The sequence below is a fragment of the Biomphalaria glabrata genome, chromosome 3 (assembly GCF_947242115.1).
Source record: "Biomphalaria glabrata chromosome 3, xgBioGlab47.1, whole genome shotgun sequence".
NCBI classification, from domain to species: Eukaryota; Metazoa; Mollusca; class Gastropoda; family Planorbidae; genus Biomphalaria; species Biomphalaria glabrata.
The window spans coordinates 44234028-44246959 of NC_074713.1; the positions used below are offsets into that span (position 1 = coordinate 44234028).

The 12932-nt window shown below is 36.8% G+C and overlaps 1 protein-coding gene across 2 annotated transcripts in view; it reads right to left on the reverse strand.

The window, feature by feature from the left end:
- The window catches only part of LOC106066198 (inactive tyrosine-protein kinase 7-like), a 224050-nt gene that overhangs the window by 46302 nt on the left and 164816 nt on the right, over positions 1-12932 (reverse strand). For both annotated transcript variants that reach the window (XM_056022222.1, XM_056022223.1), the window contains exon 4: positions 990-1144. In XM_056022222.1, coding sequence (XP_055878197.1) covers positions 990-1144 — 155 coding nt within the window. The remainder of the gene's footprint in view (positions 1-989; positions 1145-12932) is intronic.

Here is a 12932-nt window from a genome sequence, read left to right on the forward strand (position 1 = left end):
AACAAAATGTCATCAGTATCAAGGAAACAAAAAGTTGACATCAAAGGATATTTCATACAAACATTGGGAAGTTAAGTTTCTCTCGTCTGCTAAAATCAATTTTTATCTTTAAAAAAAAAACAAAAAAAAACAATAAGAGCTACTTTTTTTCTTAATACTTTTTTATGTTCTACATTTAGAAAACTGATTAAAAAAAAAGATTAAAAGTAAAAAAAAACAAAACAAAAAAAAACACGACAAAGACAAATCACGTAATTATCTAACATTTGAGACAATTAGGTTTTGACTCCACAGACCTCTAGAGATCAAACGCATTTCACCATTTTGAGGAAGAAAAAGTTCAGCTTATAATTTTCAAGATAAAACCTTTTTTTATTTTTTTCGTTGCTTTTTTTGTTTTTCCTAATAAACTTTTTGAGTTTTGAATTTTTAAAAACAATCTCTTTCTATCGTTCATATTAAACATCAAAATGTTTCAGACGAGTTCCGTTTAATGACAAAATGATATGAAAACACTTGTATTTAACATATTGTTATAACTCTGCCATGCGCACCGCCATCCAGGTAGTACAGACGTGCGCATTGTGATAGACTAGACCTAAATGGATGTCAACATCAGAAGAGGAGAACGATTTCCGCCCAAGTCGAGAGCCAATATGGAGAGATTGTGCCTAAAATAGATGTTGTTTTGTGTACCTGTGATGTCTTGTAAATAAACGTCTATGTCTCGTTGAGTTGCCTCACTTAAGTTATTACAATATTTTAGTTTTGTTACAGACTATAGAGCTATACATTCAGATATTCAATTAATATTAACTGTTTTATCACATACTTTTCCACAATCATTTTGCAAGCAAGATCAACGTTTATTAAGAGATTTTCTTAACAGACCTTTATTCTGAAGGGCGGGCCGCCCATGGAGACCACCCCTAGCTACGTATTGTTTTGATGTTGTGAAGCTTAAAGTGAGCAGCTGAAAGGTTTCTTACCTGCAACGTTGAGCACAAAGTTATCCGTACTGTCCACCGCACCGGCCACATTTTCTGCACGGCAGGAATAGACTCCATTGTCTGCACCTGTGATGTTGACCATTCGAAGTTTTTGACCGTTGTCCATTATTTTGACCTTTTGTGTGTTGAAAAGCCTGTAGAGAATCAGAAAGGATCATAGTGTTATTAGTGTTTATTCCGATGAATGTGTTTTATATTTGTTTGATTATTTCCCCTTTTTTTTAATTATTGAAAAAAAAACAATTAAAATTTTGTTGAGCCTAAAAAAAAGTTGTATTATGGCAAAAGATTGTGTTTTTTTTTTAATTTCTAGTCATTTAAAACAAAAATACAATCTTCCAATCATGTAGACATTTTTGTTTCTTTTCAACACAAAGAAAAAAAATCAGCTGGTTATTAGGAGATAGACTACAGGTATAAAAGATAGACTACAAGTATAAAAGATAGATAAGTATACAGTCTCTAAAGTTGGTACCTATGTACTGTGTTCAACAACTGAAATATCTTTGTGAAGATTGTAAATGCTTAACATTTCTTCAGATTTACTGCGCACATTATAAGGCTCCGATAACCCCTGTCTATTCAGGGGATGTACAGCTTATCTGTTTCTAAGGTCGACGTCCCCCCCCCCCCGCCCTTTTACATCATCAGGGGCGACCTAAAATTCCAGGAGTTTAAAATCCCACTCTTGATCGGGACACCTCGTTCGGAAGTCGAGGGCTTCATCAGTCAACCACCAGGCCCTTCATCAGTCAACCACCAGGCCCTTCATCAGTCAGCCACCAGGCCCTTCATCAGTCAACCACCAGGCCCTTCATCAATCAACCACCAGGTCCTTCATCAGTCAACCACCAGGCCCTTCATCAGTCAACCACCAGGCCCTTCATCAGTCAACCACCAGGCCCTTCATCAGTCAACCACCAGGCCCTTCATCAGTCAACCACCAGGTCCTTCATCAGTCAACCACCAGGCCCTTCATCAGTCAACCACCAGGTCCTTCATCAGTCAACCACCAGGTCCTTCATCAGTCAACCACCAGGCCCTTCATCAGTCAACCACCAGGCCCCTTAAATTCAGAATATATGTTTTAAACCTTCATTTGAAGCTTTTCTCCATAACTTTCTATTCTTTTTTCAATCTCTCTCACACATGTACGCACTTTCTCTCTCTCTCTCTCTCTCTCACACACACACACAATTTCGCTCTCTCTCACACACACACACACTATTTCTCTCTCTCTAAAACACACACATTTTATCCCTCTAACACAGACACTCTCTCACACACACAAGTTCTCTCTCTCTCTTACACACACTCTCTCTCTCACATACTCAAACTTTCTCTCTCTATCTCTCCATCCCATTACACAAGAAGACAAGAACAAATACAGACAATAAATAAACACAACACCAAAACGGGGCGCCCAAATGTCACAACGAGTCTTACAGCAGTCTCTTCCCCATTAGCCCTGCTATTTGATGGCGAAGGGATCCCAAGACCCCTGGTTAGATATACGACCCCTGGTTATATACACAACCCCTGGTTAGATGTATCCGAAGCAAGCCATTCCAACCAATACACAAAGAGAATAATTGTACGTCAACATACAGCTGGATGGGCTGCTAGTGGCTGGTGGGGAAGGACACATTAATTTTAGGGTCCCCCAATACATTGAGATAAATATCTGGCATCTTGGACAACAAAATAAAAATGATGTACCAAGGGGCAACGTAAGTGTCTGATTCTAGTTGATTAGTTTCATTTGATATCGATTTAAAATACAATCATCTAATGTGTTTAATAATATTAAAGAAGCCGATAAAGTCATGAATAAAAAATTTTTGCAGACTCGTTCAAGAAATAGAATCATGATGTGAAGCTACTGTCCCACTTTTCTGATTGCGTCGTTACGCCCCTGCGCATTACTATTAAAACATTTGCATGCGTTCAATTATCTAAAATAGTTCACAAGCTTCATCGAAATTAAATATGATTACATCCTAGCCCACCTATCCCAAAAATGGTCCAATCCGGGACCTTACGGCCAGGTAAAGTAAAAAAAAAAAAAGTTCCCCTCATAGACCATAGGGTAAATAATGTGAAGATCATCTCTGGCACACGGTTAACGAGGGTGTCGTGTGGCCAGCACTTTACTTTTTACCAAAAAATGTCAGGTACCCATTAGAGCTGGATGAGCTCAGAGGCGCCCTAAAGATCCCGAAATTAAAAATCCAGGTCTTCACCAGGATTTGAACCCGGCACCCTCCACGTAAACCAAGCGCTTTACCACTCAGCCACCGCACCTTCTCTCTTCCGCACTTCCTCATACGACAAGGTGGCTATCCATATTACATAGTGTTCACATATTATGTTGTGTTCACATATTATGTTGTGTTCACATATTATGTTGTGTTCACATATTACATAGTGTTCACATATTACATTGTGTTCACATATTACATTGTGTTCACATATTACATTGTGTTTACATATTACGCTGTTCCACTCAATCAAACACACACATATTACTAATAATAATACGAGTGAGAACAAAGACATAAACAAATAAACAAACAAATAAACCAGAATAAACTGAGACACCGAGACATACAAAAAAAACCTAGCTAATATTGTTAATAACATGAGATAAAGAGATTAAAAAAAAAACAAGATGTGAAAAAAATAAAACCCTAAAAATTCCCTAGAGTTGTGTAAGACAAGATCTATGATGGATGCACATCTGTGAGTGTTAGTGGCTATACAAAGTGGAGAAAGGGGACGTTCGGGGTGGGGAAAGCAGAAATGAAATGTGTTGAAAAATGTAAAAATGATTCTGCCAGTAGGGAATCGGACATTCTTGTAGGGAAGAGAGCGCGGGAAAAGGAAAGAGAGTCGTTGCGTAGGGCGTTCGATGGAGATGAAAGATGACATCCAATTTAAAACTTGTGTAGCTATCCATCATATAATTTTGCTTTTTTTTATTTTCTCGTCCAATTGCAAATGTCACAGTTCAAACAGCCGCCGCTACAGCATAAGGGGGAGATAAAGAGACAAATTTCCGATGTTGGAATTTGTCTGTTTTAATTCTGGTGAGCAAAATTTGAATTTTTGTGACATTATTTAAAGAACAAGGCGTCTCCTTCTGCGAGTTGGTTAGATGAAATGCCTTCCTGTTTATAACGTGTAAATGAAGGCGTAAGCAAAACTATTCCCTAGGTAGGGTGCAGACGATGTGCGCGTATAACAACAACAAAAAATCCCCAAAATATATGCAGATTAAGTATGGCATCGAGTAATTAGTGTGTTGAAAAGAGTTAAACCTAAATCGCCTTGTTGACAAGCCAGAACTCGTTCTCCCATCCATATGCTATGTTAGCTGAGGGTTCATGGGTCAGTAGTTGCTTTTTCACTAGCACTCAACTCAAGCCTCGCGAGTTCAAACCTCTGTATATAACATACCATAAACCTACATTTCTGCGTCTTCATCAGGCTAAAAAAAAAGGGGGGGGGGCGCAAAATGGTTTTAAATTAACCATTTTACAGCGAAGACTTATTTTAACATGTTAATATCTCAAGCGTCTAGAAATACTTAAATTCAGTAATAGTGACGAGGCTAGACAAAGTGAAGAAACTTCTGACACAGACATTTTTAAAAAGCTTATATCAGCTCTGTCTGTTTGTCTGTCTGTCTGTCTGGTACACATTTTGAGCACTCTATTTTTCCGTCTTTTCATTCTCGGATCAAATTGAAATTGTGCACAATTATTCATTGTTCCTAAGAAATCCTGAATCAATTACAAATAAAATATTAAGCAATTAGTTAATTTAATAATGGTAATTAATTAATTTTATTTGATAGTAAAAAAGGGGAAAAGTATTACAGTACTGAGATATATGATTGTAAATATAAAGTTATTCCACTAAGATAAGCTTTGCCTTTTAAAGAAGTATATATATACATATATTTGGATTTTGCTTGTTTTTGCATGAGAACCAGTAACAACGACTTGGTACAGCATTTGATGCCAGACGTGCTATTCTTTAAATCTCTGGCCTAACTGGCATAATAATTAAGCTTCTACGATCTTTAAAGAAATTAAAACATTTACGATTTTTTTTAAAACCCAAATTACATTCATAATTGCAAACAACTTTATCACAGAGGTAAGAGAAGTTCTTGAAACTATTTCTGTAATATTACATCGGCCAAAGAAACGGAACAAATAAGAGTGACATTTAATTTGAGCAAGTGGATGAAGCCGACGTTGATTGATAGAAGTGAGCAAACGAAAAACTAACTTTGAAAAAGAGGAACTCTTCTGCACTGTGGGACATTCTCGTTGAAGAGAAGCGCGATGCATTGTGGTAGTTTTATGATGCATTCTTTACCGGTTGGAATCTGGGAATCTATGTTGGAATTGAACTAAAGGAGGCTTTTCAAATAGGACAAAAGATTCTGAGCAGACGAAAAAAGAAGTACTAGCTCAACTTTTACGACATATGAAATGGTTCAGTTTACTTTTTGAAATAGATTTGATACTAGCTCAGCGTTTACGACATATTAAATAGTTCAGTTTATTCTTTGAAATAGTCTACAGTTGTTCTAAAAAAAAGTTACATTTAAGTACATTAACAAATTCAGGTAATACAAATGATAGATTTGAGCTTATAGGTTTATAGTGCGTCATTATTTGTTGTGGGTGTTTTTGTGAGGAAGTACGTGAAAGGATGTGACGTAATAAAAAAGATAATTTTCAATGTCTACTTATATCAACACGAATTCTCTGTTTATTAATGGACCTCATTCACCAAAACAAACGGTCACGTGATAATATTGATAAAACAACAGGAAAAAAAATGTCACGTGATAACCATTGTTTATAAAATTAGATCGTAATTTGTATAGAAGAGATAGAGAAGGCACGTGCCTCAATGTTGTTTGTTTACGATTAGTGAATGAGGCTCATTGTTATGTTCAATTGTCTTCATTAATTTTTGTAATTCTCTGTGAAAACAGACACAAGATTACTAAAATAAAAAGAGAAAAAAAAAATTTGTAAAGAACAACAAAGTGAATGTTTTAGTGAATACATTCATTATTTTAAAATGTATACGTTTATATTGGATATCTTGTCAAAAAAAAACAGTCCCCCCCCCCTATACAGGCACACTTCTATACAAACACCAAGATGTAAAGATACGTCCACATTATGTAGACAGACGTAAATATGTCATCTTGACCAAGCTTGCAACCAATCAAATCACATGCTTGTACTTGCCCTCGGCGCGTTGACACTTCGTGTGAACAATCTGAGAACCATCTCGAACAAGAAATGAGATCTTTAAGTTTTTATAGAAACAATTCTTCCCCCCCCCCCAACCCAACTCATTTAGCCAAGCAGCAATATCAGCAAGATAAAACGAAGGCAGTTAATTTAAAGTAGTGATTTGATTTCTTTTTGTTCTAAGTCATAGATCATCAATTTGATCAAATAAATTAGAAAGTCTGGTTGTTTTTTTAGTTTGATATCAGATCTAACATTTGATAAACAATGTCGGAAAGAGATTTTTCTCTTTCATATGAATCACGCATGAATCATGTCATTATAACATAGACAGAAAAAAACAACAACATAAAAGTGAACTCTGCTAATTTCCTTAGTGGCCAAAACATTGATCCCCAGGGTTCAAATCCTGATAAAAACGTTTAAACTCGTGGTTAGTAGTGAGGCCGTTCTGACCACTCGGGCTTGCCACACAGCATGCATAGGAAGAGATGTGCAGCCTCTACTTGACCTGCCTTAGCATTCGCCTTCACAAAGGTCCCAATGTACATGGCTATTCAGTTCACAGATTGGCGCTACACAACATAGATGCACCCCCCACCGCCTTTTGCCATTCCATTAACTCTGAAACCTTAGTTGGGGGGGGGGGGGATTTAATAGATTAAAATGATTAACTCTTTCTCTCCGTAATTATTTTTCTCATTCCGATCGTTTTGCTCATTTGTGTTTCACTATCCTGTTATGATTACGCTTCAATAACTTTTTGTTTGTTTTCAGGAAATGTTACAGTTGGTATTGAGTTATAGGAGAATGCATGCTCTTTTTACACAATACAAATTATAACATATAAATCCAAAAACCAGTTTAGTTTAATTTGAGTCAAATCAACGTTGGCATCGTATATTAGGAGAAAAGGAGTTAAAACAACCAACCTATTGAATTCTTGAAGACTTTCCGGAAGTATCTTTAGTTCCATTTTCAACCCATGTCGATTCTAATCTGTTTCTTATTTGATTATTATTTAGTTGCATCTTTTTTTTTGTTGCTTAAATACATCTTTGTGTATGTCTTTCTGTCTGTCCGTTTGTGTTAAAAAAAAATAACAACATCTTTTGCGCTGACCTAAATAAGGAGTGCAAATTCAATTACTTATGCTATGCGGTCTCGAAGCTGATTTTCCAATTGAATTGCTGCACTCCCCGATACACTTAAGTACAGTTTAGAGGCAGAACACGCTTCAATTGAAATGATAAAATAGTTATGTGCTTTTTACAAAGCGTATATCAACTCTGTCTGTCTGTCTATCTGTCTGGTAAAAAACTTTGTACACTTTTTTTCACCCACACCCAATCTCGGATCAAGTTGAAAATCATTGACATTGACAAGTCATAAATCAATAAAATAAAAAGTTACCAATTAGTCAATAAATTACTGTAATTAATTATAGTATATGATACCAACAAGGTAAATTAATCCTTCGTTATTCATAGATATGGCTACATTTGTTGGGTTTAGTCCCCTTAAGCAATCTCCGATCAAGTTGATACTTTAAACAAGTATTTATTGTATATAACAAAACATGAATCCAAAAAACAAAAATTATCCAATCAGTGAATTAATTATTTTGTTTAATATAGTTTTAAGGGGGAAGTTCTTCCCCTTTAGATAATCTTTGTTTTTTAAAAAACGTTGTGTTCTTGTCGTCTGCAAAAACGTTTGTGGAATTTCATCTTTCATGTTGTCTACATTGTAGTCTTTTTTCACCTCGGTATTTTCCCTTATGTATTAGCATGTGCATTTTTTGTGTGTGTTTTATCTACTTGTGTATTGTTTATAATTAAAATATCTCATTTATTATTGTTTATTTTTGTATTTTCACAAAGCTTCTATCAACTCATTCTGTCTGTCTGGTAAAAAGTTTGCACACGTTATTTCTCCCACACCAAATCTCGGATCAAGTTAAAATTTTGCAAAATTATTTTCGAATTCAAGTCGTATAAATATTTTTATTTTCTATAACTGGTCCAGACGTCATTAGGATCGTTGCGCATTGAGAAAGACAATAACATGAACTTGCGCTAAACAAAAAGCAAATAGTAAAAATATTTCTAATAACCCAGATTTATTATTGTTAGAATCTATTACAGATTTAATTCCATGGTGATCCAAACTAATTGATACAATTACACTTCTCATGTTCTTTAATGTTGTTGTTCTTTGTTTTAAATTATATTTTATAGTTTTCCTGTTTCCGTTTCTATTGACTGGTTTCTGTTTCTTGACAGACTATGTAAATGTGTGTGAGCGTGTGGTTTTTTTGTAGATGTGTGTAATGTGTATGCATGTGTTTTCTAAACGGGTGAAAGGTAATTAGCAATGCACCGGAGCTTAAAACTGACCCAAGACTTCAATTGCATCACTAAGTATCTCCATGGAATTCTTAACGAGTCCAGATTCCTGCATCCAAAAGAAGCTTCTATAACAGAGGCAACCACTGTCTTAAAGCTAAAATTCAATAATTGAACATATTACACAAAATACTTTGCGATGATTGACTTCAATATTCATTGTGAAGAAAAAAAAAAACAACTAAATCCAATCAAAGCCAGCGACTGGCTAGCCTCCATTTCGTAGTCTTTTAGCACTGGGGTGTCCGCCATTCAGGGCCCACTTGTGATCAGAGAGAGATTTGTCTAATTGAAGAAGTAGACAACTCTGCTTGATCAAGACGTGAAGTACCCTCAGCAGACGGCTCGCCTCTCGATTATCTACCCTTGGCACATTCCTCAAGCGAAGTGAAAAAAAGAAAATGGAAGAGCTTGGTTCTGTAACTTGGTTGGCCTATTCAAATCACTAAGATGAAGGTGAAAGATAGAATTTGGACAATTTTGTTTGTTGACGCAGTAATTAGAGCTTGTACAAAGGACAATATACAACTTTTGCTTTCATCTTATTTAGCATACAGTCTCCTCCACTTCCCCGGGTCCGTTTTTTTTGAAGAAAAAAAGGAGGATGTGAAGTCTACGAATATGTGTCCAGGAATGTGAACTATTCCAAAGGGGCAGAGTTCAAAGTTCACATTGAAATGAAAGAAGTTTTTTTTTTCCCTCTGATTTACGTTTGGTGGAGACTTTGAAAGGAGTTACATTTCCTTGATTATAGTCAAGAAAAACACTTTTCTTTTAAAAAATTGATCTTTATAGTCGCAGTGCTTTCAATGCTGAGTATTTAAAGCTGGATTACTTTTGTTAACTAGATCTTTGCTTGAGATTTCGTTAAAGTTGTACAATAAACGTGTTTGTTTAAAAAACAACAAATAATTCTTTAATTTTCAATTAGACTAACATGTAGATAGTTAGTACTTGGAGATTAGAAGAAAGACTAGAGACAGTAAAAGAGAGAGACAGAGAGAGAGAGAGGGAGATAAATATATAGAGAGGGAGAGAAATAGAGAGAGAGGGAGAGAAATAGAGAGAGAGGAAGAGAAATATATAGAGAGGGAGAGAAATAGAGAGAGAGGGAGAGGGAGGGAGATATATAGGGAGAGGGAGAGATGAAGAGAGAGGTGGAAGAGAGTGAGAAAGAAAGGTGAGGAGATAGACTGAGAGCTGGAGAGGGGGGAAGAGATTGAAGAAGAGAGGGACAGAGGAAAAGAGACGGAGGAAGACAGAGAGAGAGAGAGAGAGAATGAGAGAGAGAGAGAGAGAGAGAAAGAGAGAGGTTGGAGCTACTCTAGGAGAAGTAGAGATAACTAGAAACATGGAATTCAGAGCTTTAAAACTTGCTGCTATGTAGCTGTGTGTGTGTGTGTTCTACTTCCCATCTGCCCACACATCTGTTCTTTTTTTAAACTTCCGGAGACTGCAGGATGTCACGTGTCAATAGAGTGATTACATTGTTGGATTGTCATACCAGGTCTTGTATCATACCAAGTCACGTGCTGTGTGGTAGCGCCACCAAACTCAAGTGTTAAGCTGTTAGAAAAGTTCCTCTATCACTCATAACATGTAACCCTTAACAAAACCCAGGCATGTAGCGCTCAATAAAGCCCACACATGTAGTGCGCCATTCAAACCAGACATGTAGCACTTAATAAAAACCCAGTATTGTAGTATTGCAATAAACCCAGACATGTAAAACTCGATGTAATCTGAACATTTAACATTTAATAAAAATCCAGCCATGTAACACTTAATATAACCCAGCCATGTACCACTCAGTAGAAATTCAGGCATATAGCACTTTGAAAAACATTCAACAAAACGAACGGTCACGTGATGTCCATGAATAAAACAACGAAACTACCGTCACGTGATATTCATATTTGATTCGAATTAGGTCGTAAATTGTATAGAAAAGATTTGGAAGCACGTGACTAAAGGGTGTTTGTTTACGATTGGTGAAGTACTTCTCTATAATCTCTAAAACACATAGTTAGCAATAGCGAATTGTCCCCAAACATAAATCTAAGTTCGTATAGTTCACATTATAATAAAAAATGAAAGCGGAAATGACCTTAAACGATATGTTGTCTTATTGACGATGACGGTAAATGTTCCATTCAGTTGACGCTATCGGCATATCTAAACATCTATTTATAAATCATAAACGAAACCGCAAAAGATGGAAATTACTTTTTACCTCTTTCTTTCTTTTTTTTTTAAGATTAATCTTGAAAAGAAAAGTAAGAAATAATTTGCTTACAATTTGAACCGCCCCCCCCCCCCCCCAGATGTTTACTGTAGAGAGATACAGGCAGATACAGCAGGCAGGCAGATACAAGCCTTAGGCTTATTCTACCCAAAGTTTACCTTCAAACAAAACCCGAATCTAGTTGCGTAAGAGGAGAGCGCGTCAGGGCGCTATTTTTAAACGTCCTGTCGTGCCAAGCAAATCATGACCCCCCCCCCCCCAGACTGCCCCCATCCCGACCCTACAGTAGCCTACACACACAGGCATAACCTTATCTGAAATGACCCCTCTCCACCCCCCTCAATCCCGCTCCCACTGGTTGAAGTCTAGAACTAACTGCCTAAATCCTGTCTGATGCCAAAGAAAATTCGGCCACTTCTATAAAATGCCAAATTATTTTCTAAACCTCTTTCTCCCTTTCGACAATAAACAACAACAAAACACAAGAGGACAAAAAAAAAACCCAGCAAGCCCCAGATAGTAAGTACCCCATTCCAATAGCGCTAATTGCTGTTAGTTTGGAGGGAGAGGGGGTGAACGTATGACACAATGTTACCCCCCTCCGCCCTTGCCAAGTCGACTAGTTAGCGTTAATTAAAAGAACTCCCCCCGACATCTGCCGACAGCTAGATAGATCGGGGCTACTCAGAATGTGTGCAGTTACCTAACACTAGAGATGAATGGGGTGGACAGAGGAAGGTGATGTTAAGCGTGAGTAAAAGAATCCTGGGAGGCAGAAGTACAGTTAGCAGACGTGAGTTCATTACCAAATGAAAACTGGAAGAAAAGGGTGTACAATTTTAAACACGTTACGATGTGAGTAAACCAATGATGTGAGTAGACCAATGATGTGAGTAGACCAATGATGTGAGTACACCAATGATGTGAGTAGACCAATGATGTGAGTAGACCAATGATGTGAGTAGACCAATGATGTGAGTAGACCAATGATGAGAGTAGACCAATGATGTGAGTAGACCAATGATGTGAGTAGACCAATGATGTGAGTAGACCAATGATGTGAGTAGACCAATGATGTGAGTAGACCAATGATGTGAGTAGACCAATGATGTGAGTAGACCAATGATGTGAGTACACCAATGATGTGAGTAGACCAATGATGTGAGTAGACCAATGATGTGAGTAGACCAATGATGTGAGTAGACCAATGATGTGAGTAGACCAATGATGTGAGTAGACCAATGATGTGAGTAGACTAATGATGTGAGTAGACCAATGATGTGAGTAGACCAATGATGTGAGTAGACCAATGATGTGAGTACACCAATGATGTGAGTAGACCAATGATGTGAGTAGACCAATGATGTGAGTAGACCAATGATGTGAGTACACCAATGATGTGAGTAGACCAATGATGTGAGTAGACCAATGATGTGAGTACACCAATGATGTGAGTACACCAATGATGTGAGTAGACCAATGATGTGAGTAAACTAATGACGAATACCTAGACAAATAAAATAGTTCAAAATAGAAACAATTATTGTATACATTAAACATTCTCGAGGAAAGATAAACTCCGAAGATGGCGAAAACCTAATTCAATAAGTCTCCAAGTAGACAACGTTTTTCTAAGCGTTATATCTTGCAAAATATGTAGGTCACAGCAGAGTCTAAAAGACATCACTTTTCTTTATCATCGGACTCTGCATTGAGGTTTTTATTCATCTTTTAAAATCTTGAGTCAGTATCTCGACAATGTGTTACCTCGTGTGCTTTCCTCTCCTATACTTCTAGTTCTCTAAATTACTTAAATTATCTCCTTTTTTTTTTTGGTTGTGTTTTTTTGTTTGTTTGCTAGTTTTTACAATTTTTCATTTTTTTAGACTCCCCTACACCCCCCCCCCATCTCCACTGCTCTTGGCTTCCGAACTGGAGTGTTTCAGGTTCGAATCTCGGTGAAGACTGGGATTTTGAATTTGGG